Source organism: Dermacentor albipictus, chromosome 6 (genome assembly GCF_038994185.2).
Source record: "Dermacentor albipictus isolate Rhodes 1998 colony chromosome 6, USDA_Dalb.pri_finalv2, whole genome shotgun sequence".
NCBI classification, from domain to species: domain Eukaryota; kingdom Metazoa; phylum Arthropoda; class Arachnida; order Ixodida; family Ixodidae; genus Dermacentor; species Dermacentor albipictus.
In genome coordinates, this window is record NC_091826.1 from 23865411 (window position 1) to 23885620 (window position 20210).

The 20210-nt window shown below is 48.8% G+C and overlaps 1 protein-coding gene across 3 annotated transcripts in view; it reads right to left on the reverse strand.

Moving 5' to 3' along the window:
* The window catches only part of LOC139060893 (monoglyceride lipase-like), a 105828-nt gene that overhangs the window by 28694 nt on the left and 56924 nt on the right, over positions 1 to 20210 (reverse strand). For all 3 annotated transcript variants that reach the window (XM_070540166.1, XM_070540167.1, XM_070540165.1), the window contains exon 3: positions 1327 to 1439. In XM_070540166.1, coding sequence (XP_070396267.1) covers positions 1327 to 1439 — 113 coding nt within the window. The remainder of the gene's footprint in view (positions 1 to 1326; positions 1440 to 20210) is intronic.

Sequence of the window (20210 nt, forward strand, 5' to 3'; positions counted from 1 at the left end):
GAGCTTCTTGTTCCGCCAGGGTATCGCCGTCCGCTGTACCTCCCACCGCTCAAATGACGTGCTAGGCGTCTTTAAGTGTTGAGGTTTGCCCCCGCGCCCCCACGACATGTGAAAGAGTGTAGGGCGTGTGTAGAAGTGCCCCGCCAGGCTAGTTTCCGCGAGAAACTTAAGAGGCTCTAGCACGTACGGGCTTTCGTCGCTCCTGTTAATCCGTTAACCGGTGCGTGCAAACGTATTCATGTCGCCTCGCGCCGCCGCATTGAATCCAGGTCGCGCCACAAGGAAACATGTGCCTTGCTTTCGTGGCTCGAGACATTTGCATGGGCGTCCATTAGCGTGGTCATGGTTAGGGAATACGCAGTGCACGTATGCCGCCAGATGAAAGCAGCACCGTGAAAGGCTTCCTTAGTTTAGGTCAGAGGGCAGTACCGATTCCACAGCGTTGGGCTGATAATGCGACTAGTCCCGCACTGCGGTCCGTATACTGGAAACTTAACTCTGCGTGTATGCACTGCTCAAGAGTCGATGAGGAGATTTGAACGAGGCTAACCGGATATGTAGCTCGCTCTCGGCGACGAATTCCCGAGGCCACGGTTCGCTTTTTCTTTGTGGCGTTCATGTGTCATTGGGGAAGGGGGCGGGGCGGGAGGTTAAAAGCAACGCTGGTACCTTCACGACTTGCATCTGATCAATTCACCAGGACGTCGTTTTAGCAACAAGTTTAGGGTGAGCGCTCTGTTTTTGCACAAGGAGACCCTTTATGGGGTACACGTCACTGAACAGTCGGGGCATGTCTTGCCTAAGACCGTGAACATGGGTCCTTTTGTGTTTTCTCAGAACTTCTGGTTTGCTCGAGCGACTTTAACTGAAGTGCTGTCCGTAGACGTACCTACACCTTCGCTCTCCCTTCTTTCTCTTCCCCTTCTCCCATCCCCCAGTGTAGGGTAGCCAACCAGACTATTGACTGGTTAACATCCCTGCCTTCCTGTATTCTCTCTCTCTCTCTCTGGGTCCTTCCGATGATAATCAAGCGACACGGGCATTGAGCCTCGAAAATACTGACAAACTTTTATATGTTTCTCACAAGGCCGCCTGTGAATTTTTTTCATAGACAGATGGACAGACACAGAGAAATACACAAAGAGACAGAGACGCAGACAGATACGCAGCCAGAGACAGACACATACAGGGACAGAGAGTACCGGCTCTGACCACGTCCCTGTACTCAGTGTACACTGAGGACGGATTTCGATGTCTTAAGAAAATTGCGTATGCCTGCGATCACTAATTACTGCTTTAATGAGGCGGCGACAGGACTGAGCGTACCGTGATCGTGAGCGAACACATAGCATCCCAGCTCGACGAGTCTCCTGGCCAGTGAGTCGTAGCAGGGGACGTGGCAGTGCTCGGCGTAGCCGTGTGCCAGAAACACCAGGGCCCTGCAACGGTGACATACGGAAAGAGGGTGGGTGAGAACCTACAATCGGCATTCTTGTGACATATCAACGATTAAACAAGATTAAATTGGTGGAGTTAGCCCAAACGCCGTTCCAGACCCAGGCCGTTCAGAGTGCAATCTAGCCGCCCTCCCACCCCCACAAAATAACAAATAAAAAAGGCTATGTTATTTGAGTTAAAGAAACTTCGTACAGTAATTAACTAATGATTGGTTTTCTGAGCGATCTAGAACTGAGTTTTCATTTCAGCATGTCAGAAACGTAATTATGGACTGCGTTACGTTTCCCACTATGAAATGTAGATTTTGAAGCATCAAAATCAAAAGCAATGTGTTTCGCTTCTTGGGATTAACGTACCGGAACTGCATGGTGCTTTATGAAGGAAGTTGTAGTGGAGGCCTCTGCAATAACCTTGACCACCTGGCGTTTTTCTAACCCGCACATTTACGTAAGTAGAAGATCGCTTTTTTTTTTTATCTCGTCCTAATGGAAATGCGGCCGCGGCGACGAGGTGTCGAATCCTCGACCTCAAGCTCCGCAATTGCATAGTCCGGAAAAGACCCTTAAACACTCTTAACACAGTGTCACTCTTACAGTGTCGAACCTGAAACCTTCCCTCTCGAGAACTGACGCTCTAAGGAACTGCTGACGTCAGGACGTTTTCTTTCATGGTATTGTCAACATCGGGAAACTAGTAGACGCGAAGTATGCAACACTAGAGTGGAACACTAGAGTTGCAGAATGGGTGCCAAGAGGAGGAAAGCGCAGTCGAGGACGGCAGGAAATTGGGTGGGGTGACGAAATTAGGAAACGTGCAGGTTCAAATTGGAATCAGCTAGCGCATGGCAGGGGATAACGAAGCCGCTGGGAGAGGCCGTCCTGCAACGGACATAAAAGTAGGCTGATGATGATGGTGATGACGCCAATGTAAACCTGAACACGTACCCGATTTGCTTCTTAGATCTGGTAGTTATTCTTACTCTTGCACTGAAGTAAACTTTCCATGAGTGCGATTTCTTAGCATGACAACTCCGCCCCCCCCCCCAAGAAAAATAATAGCAGCGGGTGAAATTCTGAACTTCTGACCCGCAGGTTTGTAAGAATCGCTGTTATAACACATAGTAACTGTTCCTTTTCATAGTGGTGCAAAGTGTATTCGCCACCATCGAAATGCGGCCGCCGTGGCCCGGATTCGATCCCGCGACCTCCTGCTTAGCAGCGCAACACCATAGCCACTAAGCAACCACGACGGGCAGGGATTAAAACCCCTTAAACTTCGTAAAGTAGCGACACTCTCCTCCTCCGCCTCCCCTCCTCCTCGTTTCTCCTCTCTTTCACGCTTCCTCCTCGACCGTGGCGCCGCCTACACTGCTCGAGCGTAGGAACGGCGCCATCATGCGCTCCTCGCCACTCCGTAGACGCTTCTCGAGCAAAAATGGCGCTGATGCACGGTGCGAGGGTCCACGTGATGCTATTAGGCCAATAGCGACGCGGCGTCGGCCCCGGCCAGAGCGCGCGAGGAGGAGGCGCCATTCTTCAAAGCGTGGCAGTACTTTACGAAGTTTAAGGGGCTTTAGCAGGGATCACTCTCACCCCCTTTCATCCCCGTCCCCCAATAACAAACGGTACGTGGGCCTAGTTAAAACGTTTCAGCTCCTCAGTGCAGAAGTTCTCCGTGTTCACATGCGAGTGTGCGCTCACACGCACACAGACACACACACCTCTCGTCACAAAACGAGTTCCTGGTGATAACTCCGAACCAAGCGCTTCATACGCAAACGCTTCCTGACTTTCCATTTCTTTACCAATAGTTGAGTGTGCAACCCTCATGCTGTTTGTTTCCTTTCGCCTTTCTTTCTTTAGATGTAGCAACATGGGAAGGCAGGCTACGTCAGAGCCGGCAATTCCAAAAACCTAGGATCGTTACACAAGAAAAAATAAAAACTATCTCGAGGAACACGATTCACACGCGAACACGAACGCCCAAATACTATCTCGTCTACTCTATTTGTTCTCGTGGTTTCTGTGGGATGTTTGAAACTTACTGCGCCCCCCCCCCCCCACTTTTTGAAGAACTAAATCTGATCGAAAGAGGTCTCGCGTGCGTTCCCAGTATAGTCGTTGCGCGAGAGGCTTTTGTCGAAAAAAGAACGCCCACAAACGCATTTCTGCTGCTGCCATGTTTCGCTAACAATCATCAACCGTAACCAGGCAGTATCATTTCGAAGAAGTTTGCAGTACACGCCATGTCAGCGATACTGGAGGTCATCTTGGCGTCGAGCTTTCCAGTGAAGCAACACTTGAAGGAAAAAGCAAGGGACGGGACAATATGTTGCTTTTCTGCCGTCTTATTTACCATATCGACCGCACGTGCCTGACCACTCTCGCCATTCGTACGCACTTTCAGGAGTCGAGGAAGCTGGCAGCAAAAACAAGAACAGCTCCCAACGGGTGCAGTGCGCGCATAACGCCCCAGCGTGTTGCGCACATCGCCTCTCGCCAACGGTTGCACGGGACGCATTCGCGAGGCCACAACAAACGCGGACGCCGCCCGCGTACACGCGCACGCGACTCTTTCGTCAGCGCCGAAGCGAGACACGCGATTCTTCGCTCCAACTCTTTCAGAGGTGACCTACCGACTACGCGCCAAGTAAACTACAGACCGGCCAGCTCGCTCGCTCACTCACCGACCGACTGATTGTGTTATTTATTTCAGTAATTTTTTATTGTTTGAGTAGGCGTTTGGTTGATTCGATGGATTTTCGATTGTTTGGTTGATTCGGAGAATGCTCGACTGATGCGGAGATCGTTCGACTGATTCGGAGAACGTTCGACTGATTCGGAGAACGTTCGACTGATTCGGAGAACGTTCGACTGATTCGGAGAACGTTCGACTGATTCGGAGAACGTTCGACTGATTCGGAGAACGTTCGACTGATTCGGAGAACGTTCGACTGATTCGGAGAACGTTCGACTGATTCGGAGAACGTTCGACTGATTCGTAGGGCGTCCGACTGATTCGTAGGGCCTCCGACTGATTCGTAGGGCGTCGGAGTGATTCGGAGGGCGTCGGAGTGATTCGGAGGGCGTCGGAGTGATTCGGAGGTCGGAGTGATTCGGAGGGCGTCGGAGTGATTCGGAGGGCGTCGGAGTGATTCGGAGGGCGTCGGAGTGATTCGGAGGGCGTCGGAGTGATTCGGAGGACGTTCGAGTGATTCGGAGGACGTTCGAGTGATCCAGAAGACGTTCGAGTGATCCAGAAGACGTTCGAGTGATCCAGAAGACGTTCGAGTGATCCGGAAGACGTTCGATTGATCCGGAAGACGTTCGATTGATTCGGAGGATGTCCGACTTTTGCTTTTGTTGTTAGCTTGATTGGTAGAATAAGAAGTATGTTGAATTGTACCTTTCTTGGTAGATTTAGTAGTTGAGAGGTCAGTTGGCTGTCTGTCTGGCTGGTTGGCTAGCTGGTCCACCGGTAGAATTTCACGACCCAAAACAACACATTAGAAAAAGCTGCAAGTCGCCTTCGGATTAATTCTGACCACCTAGGATTCTTTCCGACGTACACTCGTTGCTCAATGCACATGTTTTGTTTTTAATTTCCCCCGCCACAGTTGTGCGGGAGTCGAACCCACTACATCGTACTAAGCAGCGAAACAAACCACAGCCATTGAGTTGCCACAAAGGGCGGCAAGCTATTGCGAATCAGTGTAGCGTTCACTGAATTGTGGGGTTTTACGTGCCAAAACCACTTTCTGATTATGAGGCACGCCGTAGTGGGGGACTACGGAAATTTCGACCACCTGGGGTTCCTTAACGTGCACCTAAATCTAAGTACACGGGTGTTTTCGCATTTCGCCCCCATCGAAATGCGGCCGCCGGGCCGTGGCCATATACTAACCAAACGCCCTTGTGCCACGCATTAGAAGCGCGTTAAGGAACCCCCACCCCCAATACGGCGTACCTTATAATTATACCACGGCTACGGCACGTGTTAAATTCAATTTAATTAGCTTAATTTAATGTTATCCCTAATGCGAGAAGTAAGCACTGCTGAGGAAGTAGAAAGCCGCCTTCCTTAACACTGCACCGCACTAAACCGTGTACTGTGGCGCGCCAGTGATACGCGGAAAGAAATAAAGCGCGCAGTCTACGACACAGCGATTTGTAACGCACGACACGACATCTCGCGATGGAGAAATTGATTGCGCGTGTACGCACCGGCGCACTTTCCTGGTTTGTCCTTTCTGCTTGTTACGAAGAAGGAGGAAGCAGCTTCGCGTCTGAGAAGCAGCAGCAGCAGCAGCTGCATAACGCCGCGAAACGCGGCCGTCCCGCTCGGTGCAGCTCAACCGAACTTTGAAGACGAGGCTACTACATCCGAGTGAATAACGAAGCTGATGCGCAAGTGACGTGTTCTTGTAGGGCGCACACTACTACTTACACGACTCATGCGTAGGGTGGTTGAGAAGGCTGTTCAGAGATGTATTATTAGGCGTCAACATACTTGATAATATTCTTGATTGACTGTTAGCGATAGCCAGTGTAGCTTTAGTCAGCAAATTCTTCCCACGCATCGGTTGACCAATTGATTCGTTTATTGCTACGTATGACATGGTGATGATCACGTGGGCGATTTAATCGCGCAGGGACCCGGTCTGTCCAAAGAGCGCCAAGTAAGTTCATGACACGTTGGCAACAAATGTCGCCGATGATGTATACATCGTGCGTTCCCGCCATCACTTAGAACTGAGGTGAAACAGCGCGAAAAAGACGAGGACACAAGGAAACAAATACCACAGACAAGCGCTGTTTCACCTCAGTTCTAAGTATGAACCAACTAGCCCTCATCAAGATCTTACCGCCATCACTGCACCGAAAACGCGATGTGCGCGTAGTTGACGTTGCTGCATTTCCTTCCTTCTCTGCTTTTGCACACGCCCTTCTAACTATAATTATAATTCATACACTGTGGCTTCGGGAACTGCTCATATGCGGCTCGAGTGTCGTCAGCCAATCACGAGCGCGAACCCATGAATGAATTAGCACAACGACGCCGCGCGTCTACCAGCGTGAGGCGTCGTCCGCTCAGAATCGGGAGCCAAAACGCGCCTGTTAGCTTTCATTCTAGTGCCCAATATTCTAGCGCCCAAATTTCTAGCATAATTTTTTAGACACTCTTTAGACTTTTGTTACTAGAACCTACCAACAGTCAATTGAAATCCTACCAGCTGTCTTTATACATCCTAACAACGCTCTGGTAACATCCTAGAAACAATTGGCCACCAACTTCCAATAGAAACATGTTCATAGGATGTCTTTAAACTTCCTACCGATTTCCTATGAACATTTGTCTTTATACACCCTGGTAACATACTTTCAAAAGAGAAATGTTTATGTATCTTCTGTTGACTTCCTACCAATCCCCTATTAACAAGCTTTCTTTATACACCATATTAACATTCTTTCAAAAGAAAAATGTTCATATATTTTCTGTTGACTTCCTACCAATCCCTATTAACAAGCTTTCTTTATACGCCATAATAACATACTTCCAAGAGGGGCTATTTAATTTTATGGTTTTGAGGTCGATGGTTGCTTTCGACCGCCAACAACACAAAACGTGAACGCGGCGATCGTCGTCGCCTACATGTGACCGTCCTCCGTGACAATGTGGACAGTCAGACCACTGCCGTGATGTCACGGTTTCCGTATTTAAAGAAGCCTGTCTGCGAGAAGTTGCTCCACCATCACAAGCACGCGCTGCTCTATGGTATTGAAGCTACGCTGCAAAGTGCAGGCGGAAATGCTAAGGCCGGCTCGAAGAGCAGAAAACCTTTTCAACTGAGGAACTGAATCACGTTGGTTATCCAAACCCAGCAATGACAGTACCTGTCCGATGACTGAAACGTCTCGCCCAGCTCTTCGGGGGAAACCAAATGCACCGCGCTGTGGAATCGGCGACCGGATGAACCTCAGACTGAAGGAAACGGCTCATCGTGGAACTGTCAGCGACGGCGAGCACTTGCTCGGGGATGACTAATGAAGCCGTCCACACTTGTTTCGACGAGATGTGCCAAGCCCCGTTCTCTTAAATGCTGCGATTGAGCAAACTATATGGAGATTTAGTACCTATCTGTTAGAATCTCGAAAACTGTGGCCCGACATCGTGTTCATTTGGTTGGAGTTTGTCTATGTTGAAGTAATGTCTATCCTTGGTTTGTTTTACACGCGTTCGTACATGTGTACCTCGAAGACCTAATGCGGGCTGGTTGTAGTGACTAACACAGCTGGCTATTACTACAGAAAGCGCACGATTGGGGTAGTGAACGAACATAGTTATAATAACGAAAATTGACGCGAGAAGCTCCATTTTGCTCCATTTATGCACCCACTTTTGTACGTTACCGTCGAATTTTGTCACAAGTTGAAGACCTAGGATGTAGCGAAGGGTCCAAACGCACGTTTGGAGCGAAAGCTGCCAATGCTGCCCACCGAGCGCACGGGGGCGGGAGGCCCAGCTACTTGTTGGTTCATTCATTTTTCGAGGGTTTCTACGTTAATTTGTTCGTTTGTTTGTTTGCAAAATACGTTAGTATACCGACAGATGAGCTCAAACGAGTTTTCAGGATGTTTGACACGTTTTCCATCTGTCGGCATGTCTCGTGCATATTCCAGTGCATTGAGAACTGGGAACGACGGCCCATTTCGTCATCTTTGGAATGTCCTCACGGAATGACAAGACAAGACTGAAATCATCACTGACGGCATTCGATGGGAGACGATTCGGCTTAACCATATGGACCGTGGTGCGAACCAATCCGATGCAACAGTGCTCTCTAACAGCTTAAAAAAAACATTCCTTGAAGACAGTGGCATTTACGAGTAGTTAGGCGATATCAGCGTGTCTACATAGACCATACGAACATTAAAGAAAAAAAGAAAGCACCTTGTTCATTTTAGTGTTTTATTTGTACCATCACTCCCATCTGCCTATAGCTGTCTGTGTTAAGTGCTAGCGCTGTTTCGTTCGCACTGCTGTACAGGCAGCTTCATTGTAACGCGTTTATATTGTTGTGAAGAAGATTGCATGTTGTGCACGTGTTTGTGTTATATGTTTACGGTATTTTATGTGCGTATGTCACGTACGCGTACTACGTTTCGTATATCTTTTCCATATTGTCCACTGCCAAGCTCCGTGACGAGGTACAGGGAACGTCCACCTCCACCAAACATGTTACGTAGGAAGACGCAGACGAGAAGCTATACGCGTACGGTTATATTTACAAACAGACACGCCGCACTTGGCCAAGAGGCAACAGCCCGCGCTAGCCTATAATCGTCGTGATCGTTACACTACTGGCCTCTTCGTCATCGTAAATAATGGTCCGTAGCAATACATTACGTGTGCAAGAGTATCAGTGAGCACCGTGCCATGTCTGAGAAACCTTATAATTTGATGAGACAAGCAGCGGCGGTCGGAGCATGCGTGTTTTATTAACTAATATAAAAGCCCAAGCGCCCGCGCTGTGTAGTTTTCCGCTGGCATCGTTAAGAGTGGAGTTTTCCTGCTTGCGTTTCGCTGTGCCAACGACTACGAACTTGCACCTCAGGGACCACCCCCTGCTCTATTGTTCACCGGTTAGACATTAGGCAGGCAGGAGGCGAAAGTCGGACTCTACAGCGCTTGCCTCCATTGTCGTGGGATTTGTGTCCACGCCAAGGTCAGTGTGTACCGCATTTGTCCGAACAGAACGAAATCATTGTTCCCGCTGCATTTCCCTAAGTGACGGATTTCTTTTTATGGTTCATTGCGTTGTATACTTGCCTCGAGGCCTAACGTTTGTTGTGTATTATGTGTGCGCTATACGGCTCGTGTTGTGCATGAAGTCAAGCCCAACAACACGACGTAATAAGTCATCATCTGTCATACCAGGAATTTATAGGTTGACAAGCAATGACAGCTGATACCGCAAAACTCGTGTGCGGCACATCATCACATAACAGGTCGTGTTGATGTTGTTGCATGAGTTAGCATGAGTTAGTTTATTATGCCAAAAAAAATTTAATGAAGCAGGATACGGCATGGGCAAGATAGACAAGACGCCGCCCAACTGGTAGGTCATTTACATTGAAAAATAAACATTTATTGTCGGCACAAGCGCAGTATGAAGCGCACCATGAGGTTTAACGAACAGCAATCAGCAAGCTTGTTGTCGGGGGCAAAAAAAAAAATATACTGTAAGAAAAATACCTGGCTTGTTAAGGATCACTTGTCTTGTTTATTTCATAGGCAGTGCAAATCGATGTGTGAATAAACTACATTGGCCAATGGACTGACGTAGAAGAAAACTCATAAAAGCTACTGCGCAACTCACTGGTAACATGTAAACAAACATGTTATATTTACAGTCAAACGCACTATTAGATAACGTGTTTAGATTAGTCGAACTAGTGTGCTCGAACTAAGCGCCCAATGAGATCCAGCCAGATTTACGCGCTACATCGATGGACTCACCTCAACCCTTTGTTTACCAAAGGCAGCAGCTGTTGCCGTCAGGGTACGGACGTTGCCGTATTACAATTATTGCTGCCATTCGTATGAAGTTGTATTTGCGACGTCGAAGTACGTGACACGTTCATACTTTAGGAAACATCGAACTTCACTTGTCTGGACTGATCCACTCGAAGGCAACGGGAACCAAATGTACGCATTCCGTTCGTATCATCGGTCCTCGGTATTTCCTACAACTGGTATCTGACTTATCCCCGCATTTCACAATCGCAGGTGTGTTGACTTGAACATTGAAGCATCCGTTTGAGGAGAAGCACCGTATGACAGCACAAAACACTTGAATTAACCTTCAACGCCTTTCCTTTTTGCTTTACAGATATTCAGCGCTCGTTCCTCCGAGAGCTTCTCGTGGAGCCTGAGACAGCGACCTCTGGGCATACTCTGTCCGATAGGTTTCACGAATGCTGCCTTTCGCACCTGCGGCCTTGGCACGTGGGACTTGCATAGGTGAAAACGCGGTACCCAGTCTGCCGGTTCGCGCTGCTGATTGTTTAGGCCCTGCCACCGCTTTAGCGTTGACGCTCGGCGTCCTTTTGTTCTCCGGTTAATTGCGTCGCGTTCCCCCGCCAGGAAAACGAGACAGGGAAGCGCAAAAGACAAAATGCGAGTCGGAGAGGCGTTATCTCTCCTCTCCAGAAACTTGACCGCCGTGTTTATTTCTTTCGAGGTCTCCGTTTCCGAGGGGAGCAGGCCTCTCGGTCTGGAGCTACCTCCGAACGTTGATATAACTTTGTTTTGCACAAACGTGGTCTGACAAGATAACGCTATCAGCAACGAAACGGGGCGCTCACACGTGCAGTCCAGTGTGCTGTAGGGCGCAGCTCAACACTCTCAGTCCCTTTTTTTTTTATTGCAATGGCTTCGCCCCCATCTTCGCGCTGTCTTGAATGATTGTTCTATACCGCAATTCGCAAAAAAAAAGGGGGGGGGGACTCATTTCGTAACTACAGTCGAACTCGGATACATCAAACCCGAAGGATCACAAAAAAGTTCGTTACATAGGTAATTCCATGTATAAAATAAAACCTTTACACAAAAAATTTCGTGGGAATTTTACTGAGTTTCGTTATGCAGAATAATTCGTTATATGTGGGTTCGATATATCCGAGTTCGACTGTATATCTGTTCCTTTATTTAGTTTATCCCACCCCCATTACGCCATTGTATACGACATGGTATCGGTTGATTGCTTTGGCTACGGCAATACAGCAAGTGACAGAGTTTACAGAAAATTGGTACGATTTTCAGAGATGAGCAAGCGCGAGACTAATGTTTCGAGTGTGATGTGAGGCTGTCATTATCGTTACTTTTGTTTTATTCACTTTTCATTTGTGCAAAAAGTACGGCATTACAAATAAAGTTTCCGTTTTCCTCCCTGCGGCACAGTACTCCAAGCTGGCGCGACCAGTCTACTTGGTATGCACCACGACCGGCTTCGTGGTATGCACGGAAACATTTGTTCAACTGCATCGTTTCTCCTCTTGCGTCACAAATGGGACGCCATAGACGCTTGTGCTTGAAGATTAGACTTTATCTACGCAATATGTACGAGGGCGAATCAGGAAGTCGTTGCCCCTACTTGTTTTAGCCAAGTTACGCTTGTAAATGCCAAGTCAATATATCCATTCCCAGCGGTGGACTCTTCTTGCACCGTCCCGGCCTTAACTCCCGGTAGGTCCGTGGCACGGCGCTGCTGTCAGTTTTTCAAGATGGCGGCTGTGCTTGAGACGTCCACGGCGTACGAGCAACCAAGTGTGATTCGTTTTCTATGGAGCAAGGGACGAAGGCCCACGGAAATCCACGGGGAAATGCAGCCCACGTATGGGGAAAAAGTGTCTGGCTTTGAAAAGTGTGGCGTGGTGGTGTTGCGAGTTCGCAAAAGACCGCGAAGTCTCCCATGGCAACGAGCGTTCGAGGAGGCCTCGTGCGTCGCTTGCTGACGACAACGTGGCACTGGGACATCTCAATATCAGTGCCGCGATTGAACAAACGTCTAAACCGATGTGGAAACTAAATGGTGTAAAATAAATTTTTTAAAAATTGTGTAAGGTACGTAAACTTTTACGTACATTTGTAATTGTCTGTATGCACCTTATTCTGGCTAATAAAAAAAATAGGGGCAAATACGTGGCACAGGGGCATCTCACTATCAGTGCTGCGATTGAACAAACGTCTAAACCCATGTGGAAACTAAATGGTGTAAAATAATTTTTTTCAAAATTGTGTAAGGTACGTAAACTGTTACGTACATTCGTGATTACCTGCATGTACCTTATTTTGTCTAATAAAAAGAAATAGGGGCAAATACTTACTGATTCGCCCTCGTACATCGACAGCTGTTTACGGCGAGTCTGACGTAACAACTCGACACAGCCGACAATGCGCAACACCGCTGGTGGGTCTCTACCCTTCGTTTGCACCGGAACCGGTGCACTCCTTTTGCGCGGAGTCGAAAGTGCAGAGCACCTTTCCAGCGTTGAGTTGAGTGCGAACAAAGGGACCCTCACGGGAGCCTCAAAAATTAAATTATGGGGTTTTACGTGCCAAAACCACTTTCTGATTATGAGGCACGCCTTAGTGGGGGACTCCGGAAATTTCGACCACCTGGGATTCTTTTAACGTGCACCTAAATCTAAGTACACGGGTGTTTTCGCATTTCGCCCCCATCGAAATGCGGCCGCCGTGGCCGGGATACGATCCCGCGACCTTGTGCTCAGCAGCCCAACACCATAGCCACCTCACGGGAGCCTCGTTCACAACGTAATGAAGGACGTGCGTCGCGGGTTGGCCTTACGCCCGGTTTAGGTTAATGGAGTCGTGGTTCTAACGGAAGCCCGTCTGGCCGGGAAGCAAGATGCCTCCCGACCAGATTAGTGAGCGTATTAACGATAAGCATGCGTAATTTTCCTTTTTCTTTTTTTGCGGTTACCATTTCTTGCGTTTACAACTCTGCGCACGTAAGCTCCACGACCAACGAGTACGTAACGGAGATGGAGGGCAGATATCGTCAGGCCGTCATTTGGCCTTCTGCTCCTTAATTACTTAGCTATAAAATTGTATTTCTTCGACGTATCTTCTTTTCTATATCACTGTTACTTATCTTACAATATAAGCATTTCTTGTGTTAGATTTTTGCACGTGCGTGCTATTTCGGCTATCCAATGCCGAGATGCTACTGTTGTACTTTTCTGTTGTTCTCGGTAATTCTTTGCAATGTGCATTCGCTTGCTACTTATGTTGCTTACTGACATTTCCATATATTGAATAGGCGCCAAGTATAGCCAGCGACTAAACATCTAGACGTTACGATGCGAATACGTCGCGAAAACTTAGCTAAGAATACATTGAATCCAAGGTTTGCCAGCCCCGTCTGATAACAACACGGTGGTTTCTTTGTCCGATACAAGGCACTTAGCGATGATTGATATGTAGAAAGCAACAATAAAGCTCAGTTGCAATGTCAGACCATGGAAATTTGCGTTAAAGAAGTAGTGCACGATATATATACATTAATATACTGATATTCACGCAGGTTTAAGTAGGCCTAACGGTTGGACGCGCCATTGTGCGCGGATGTTACGAGCCTTGTAGGCGGAGTTATGAGCATCGAACATTTTCAGACGTACAGAATTACAACATATCGAGTGGTACGTGGAACGGTCGTATAGTAATTACGTTACCTTTTTGCTATGATGCAGCATTGGCGGATTGCTTGGCTTATCTGCCACTACGTGCTCGCAATAATTCCGTAATAGCTTGCAACACACGCAGAATTACAATGAGCACATCCCAGACTTCGGAGGCAGGAGCGTCCGAGTAGCTTGGCCGCATTACGTGCGCGAATGAGCGCACGTAATGCGAATGGTTTTCTGGCAGCGCGGTGAATTCGTTGATCGGCGCAACTCTTTTCCCGTATCAGAGGAAAGACAAGAGAAAACTGGAGGACGCTTAAGCTTCGCCTTCAAGAGTGGAACGCGACAGCGTTCCCGTCGACCCGCCAAGGGGTGTAAGACAATGGGCTACGGCGCAGCGGCTACGCGCCCCGCATTGGACGCGGTGAGCGTCGAGCAACGCAGCGTTCGGCGCGGCAACGAAATGTGCGCCTAAGCAAGAGACGCACGCCTGAGCCTTAGAAACAGCTCGTTTCTAAGGCAACACCGCATTCACTAGAGGCGCTTTTGTACCGCTTTGAAGCATCGTACTCGTGGCTCAGTGGTAGCGCCTCCGTCTCACACTCCGGAGACCCTGGTTAAATTCCCACCCAGCCCATCTTGCAAGTTGTTTTATGCGAAGCATATTACGAGGGCTCAACCCAGCTCCTCAGGCGCGGCGGTGACCATGAAATCACGTGACACCGTGACGTCACGACAGAGGAGAAGTGGCTTTGGCTCAACTCTTGCAAGACGGGCTGGGTGGGAATCGAACCAGGGTCTCCGGAGTGTGGGACGGAGACGCTACCACTGAGCCACGAGTACAACGCTTCAAAGCGGTACAAAAGCGCCTCTAGTGAATGCGGTGTTGCCTTAGAAACGCGCTGTTTCTAAGGCGTGCGTCTCTTGCTCAGGCGCACATTTCGTTGCCGCGCCGAACGCTGCTTTGCTCGACGCTCACCGCGTCCAATGCGGGGCGCGTAGTCGCTGCCCTGTAGCCCATTGTCTTACACCCCTTGGCGGGTCGACGGGAACGCTGTCGCGTTCCACTCTTGAAGGCGAAGAAGTAATGCATGAGTTGTTTCTTCGTCTAGCCGAACCAAATATAGCCAAGCAACAGCAGTTCACCAGGCTAAACAGTGGTTCAACAACTAAAATAAAGGCTAGTATGCTTCGCATCCTGGGCTTAACCTTACCTAAGCCACAGCCATTTTTTTCATTCATGAAGTGCCTGCTGGGATTTATCGCTCACGGCCAACGCCGCCGACACCGATGACACCGGCTTTTCTGCGACACGAGCTCCTTAACGCTGTCGCGTTAAAAAGCGGAGAAATCAGATGTATCGTTTAGTTTGGAGGAGCTGGCTCATTGTTGACCGCTTCGACGTAAGCGAACATAAGAAGAGGATCCATGTGTCCTTAACTTCGCCTGCTGCTACTGCTGCCCCTGTGCTGCTGAAAGTTACGCGAGTCAGACGCACGTATGATTTGCTCCCATACGCAGGTGGTGGGGGGTTAAGCGGTGAAAAAAATGGCTGTTGCTTAGCTAAGGTTAAGCCCAGGATGCGAAGCATACTAACTAACCTTTATTTTAGTTTTTGAACCACTGTTTAGCCCGGTGAACTGCTGTTGCTTGGCTATATTTGGTTCGGCTAGACGAAGAAACAACTCATGCAGGCGAGCGCACGAGCTGAGACCCGGCTGTGTAGCTACGCGGCCGCAAGCGAGCGCACGAGCTGAGCCTCCGCTTTTGCAGCTGTTATGACGTCATATGGTATAGCTACGCGGCCGCGCGCGGCGCAGCAAGGAAGAGCGTGGTTGTGCGGCTAGTATGCTTCGCATAAAAAAGTTGGAATGGGGAGGACGGACAGAGACAGGCAGACAGAGACGGACAGAGACAGAGGCGGACGGAGAGATAGGGACCCGTAGCTGCGCATACCAGTGTACAAGCGCAGGCGACTCTTACAACGGCACACACGTTGCGGTAACGCGAGTAATGAAATGCAAATTAACAAATAAGAAGTTCGCACGCGATGACCATGCCGCGCGTCTTCCCATCGGGCTGTTTCACGTTCTTGAGTAAACGCCGAACAACGCGTCTAACGCGGCACGCTTTGCGATGAGGCACCCTCACAGCTCCGAGCATTCCTATACAGTCTTCGTGCTGTCGCCATGTGACAAGACAGACATCACTTCCGCGAAGCTTTCCCCCTTCTGCCGGCGCGCAGATAGTGACAGCATTTCCGAGGACCGAGTAATAAAACAAAAAAAGAAAGAGAAAGGTTAAAGAAATGGAACACCACGGAATCGCAACGGTCGCGTGCGGCGGAAGTTCCGAATCCGTACAGCGGACGGCGTTTTCATCCGCGCTACCGGAAGCGCCCTTCCCGGGCCGGCGAGCTCTCCGATGCATAGGCATGGCATAGGTGTGACGCATCGTCTGTGAACGAGGCACACACACAGCGGGAGTGTCTGACGCATGCCTTCGAATTGCCCGCACGTTCGCAATGCCGGTTCAAACTGCTGGGCGTGCTCTTCAGGGCGCGCCTGAAAGAAGCCGTCAGTCAAGTAGGCCTACGCGTGTAGCGGATGTGTATAGTGTTCTTTCATGCACACACCGGGCCACCCTATTCAATTCGACCATGCTCGCTCGACGGTTAAAGCGCAGCTGTGGATGTTGCAGCACCGCGCGAAAAGAGAAACAGAAATGTGTCAAACAGCGCTCGTGTGTGAATTCCCGCGAGTGCCGATGTTCCTTAGTGTCTTTCCTCTTTTTTTTCTTTCTTTCTTGGCGGTAAATGTTTCCTTTAGTATGCACACACTGTAGCCGAAGAACAAGTACCGTGATAGCCTTGCTACCACTTTCACTTTGCGCGCAACGTCACCGCGCAATGAATACTTCCAGTATTCTTCCAATACTTCCACTTCCAATACTTCCACTCAAATTTTCATCTTAGTTCAGCCAGGAAAGAGGGGGGGGGGAACAGCAAGAGGAAAGGCAGAAACTTCGCAAATGTATGATGTTACCTGAATTATCATCGCGTTGCTAATTTCTCTCTTTGTCTTTCGCGAGACATAAAATTGTGTCGTAAGAAACTTCCTTTTTGTTCAGCTATTTGCATTTCATCTCGTTCTCATCACAGACTTGAAGGAGCCTGGAAAGTTCTGTAAGTTACTACACTTTCAGACCGCGTACAATGTCGCGCGCGAGTGCGAAAGAAGGAGAATAAAGGGGAAAGAAATTTGTTTTCAGAATAAAAGGGGTTGCGTCACACAGCGCTTTCCTTCCACGGTGGGTCAAGAACTTATCGCGGATTTCCAGCTGCAACTGAACGATACGTCGACTCAGCGGCGCTTCATTTCGCAACAACTGCTTCGCCTTCTCGCTTACACCGAGCGAATCCTTCGCCTGCTGTTCTACGGTAGTTTCCCCATCAACTGTAGAGGGGAGCACACTATAGCGAACAGGCAGAGCGAGATAAAGAATTCCTGTGCGCGTTCAACCAAACGTCGCTCGAGCGAATCGAGCAAGTGAATCTGGCGTGACGGAATCGGGCGGGAGATCGTTCGATTGCTCCCCATTTTCGGAAGCCCTTTTATCGAGGTGTTCACGTTACTAGCTCATATACATGGCTATACAGTGTATCTTCTTGCGTGCACGTCGAAGCAAAAAAAAAAAAAACAAGAGAGAGAGAGAGAGAGAGAGAGAACAAAACAACGAAGAACTCTGACTCCTGAACCAACTGCATTGTCAGCAATCCGAACCGAAAAAGAATATGAAGGCGGAGAGAAGGGGGGAGGTGAGGAGGAGAGAGGGGGTGTTTTTTCACTTGCGCACGGCCGTATTTCATTGCACTTCCGCGTGTCCGATGCCAGTGCACCTCGTGGTGCGACGTAAATAAACGAGCGAGCAAAGAGTCAGCGCGAGGAACAGCTGCTCAATTGACAGCACAGCTGCGCGCCAAGTGTATGGGTTGGAACTGAGCTGGCTCTTGCCGGCAACGGCGCCGCAGCGAACCTCAAACGTCGCCCCGTGCTCAACATAGACAGCCCTCTCTCTCTCTCTCTCTCTCTCTCTCTCTCTCTCTCACACACACACACACACACACACACACACACACACACACACACACACACACACACACACACACACACACACACACACACACACACACACACACACACGCACACACACACACACACTTTATTCTCACCCTGCTTCCCGCACTCTCCTGTCACGCCGTAGGTCACGCCACTGCGAGGGTGGGGAAGGGGGAGGAGGGGGTAACGGTTTCTTATACTCAATGACCACCGTTGTACCGGCTTCTTCTCTGGGACCTTCCTTGTTATTCCTTCTTCCCTTCCATTCCAGTCCTCCCATTCTTTGCATTCTCTAAACTTGTATCCAAGTAGTCCAGCCCACTTATAACAGCCGCAGATATAACGAACGCTCGCTTAGTACGAACGAGGGCGGTGCTACCGTCAAAATATATATTGGGGCAATGGCACAGTGTCTCACATAGAACGAATTGTTGTGGCCTCAACACTCGGTTAGAGCGAACGCGAAGCTGTCGGGCCCCTGTCGTTGACCGAGCCGGCGGTGTTTGGATGGATGGAACTCACCGCGGAGTGCATAGAAAATTGCTTCCGCAGGGCGGGTTTTATGGGCCCAGGCACCGAGGACGCCATAGATCACCCACCGGAAGGCCGGTCGCACGAGGACTTGTGGCAACGCGTCGTTGACACGCAGCTGGCCGGACCTGACGTTGCCTGGGACGATATCGTTTCTGCTGATGACGACGCCGACATTGCGGAGCCATGCACTGACGAAGCTATTGTGCGTGAAGTGCGAGCCCTTCCTGACTGCCCAGAGACTGACGAGGACGATGACGAGGATGCAGCTCTACCGCCGGTTGCTGTGAACGCTTCAACCGCGATCGGTTACATCGCGTCGCTTAAGGAACTCGTGTTCAGCAGAGGCCTTGGCGATGAACATATTACCGCGCTGGAAAAATTAGAAACGGCAGTGATGCGATCAGCTTTGAAGAAGCAGACATGCATCACGGACTTTTTTCAAAAATAAAGTGAAATTTCGTCTCGCTTGCTCTTTTTTCCCGTATTATAGGTGGTCCACTTAGTACGAACTTTGGATACAACGAACAAATGCCACGTGACGATCAAGTTCGTTATATGTGGGCTGGACTTAAACTCAGAAGTGAATCGTGGAGTTTAACGTTCCGAGGCAACATAAGGATGACCGGTGACGCCCGTGGTGTATAGGGTCTCGGATCGACTCCAGAAAGCTGAACGTATCATATTTGATAGGCAGAGATTTGCTACCTCGAAATGCCTAATTAAGCGCGGGGAGACTTAACGCAAAACCAATTCTAGCGTTTTCGACGTCCTGAAGCGATGTTTTTTACTCGTTGACAGCTCAGAAAACTAATTACAGTGAAAGCTCGTTAATTCGAACTTCAATAATTCGAATTTATGGATAATTCGAACTGTACGATTTGGTCCGGCCAAGCTCCATAGAAGTCTATGTATAAAGAAGTCCGTTAATTCGAACGCGAGAAGGTTCCCTCACGGATAATTCGAACTATACTCGCCTGGCACACGGCCAGAGAACACAGTAAAATAATTTACACCCTCAAGGGTGAAAACTTTTCCCCATAACACCCCACAAGGGTGTTACGATGGCGAAAATAACCCTAGGGTGTATTAATTTTTGGCATGTGGGGTGTTTTTCCTACCAGAACAACCCATTTACAGCCAGCAAGGGTGTATTTACTTCAAGAATTACCCAAACACTGCAAGGGTGTTTCTTTTTCACTTTTGCTGTCTGTTACATTCGGCATGAAAAATGCAACTTATCGTGGCAGCATTGTACACAGGTACTTAATGACGCATCCTTGTATCCACATTGATTGTGCTGTTTTAACATTTTGTTTCTATCACAGTCATGAGCAGAGTCACAAAACAGTTCACCTATTACCTCCGGGAAAGGGAAGTCTTTATAGAATACTAATAGCATAATTAAAAAAATACCGTGCAGAGAAAACGGGGACCAAGAACACATTGTGTTCTTGGGGCTCGTCAGGTTTGCGCCGTAAATTTCTTTGAATAATAGCCTACCAACGGGCTCAAACCAATGCTCTACTGATATTGTGTGCATCTGGGTTGGTGGCGGATACGAACTGTTATATGGTGTGGTGTAACGTAACTAGTGTTCATCAATAAAACAAATGTTTATTAAACTCTGGACAGAAAGCATGTATGAAAACTACAAATACAGGCAAAAATAAATGTAACAGTGCACAAGTAACCCATTTTCTGAATAAGGATACCGAGGGCGTGCAGACACTTGCACTGCACTAAAAATATTTAAATCACAGGATCGAGAATCACGTGTGGCGCACTATTACTAAAAAAAGCAGTGTCACAGTGCATGCCTCCAGGGAAGCTGCAGAAAGAAAAATAATACAGAATGATGCAGGACTACTGTCCAGTGCAAAAATGAACACAT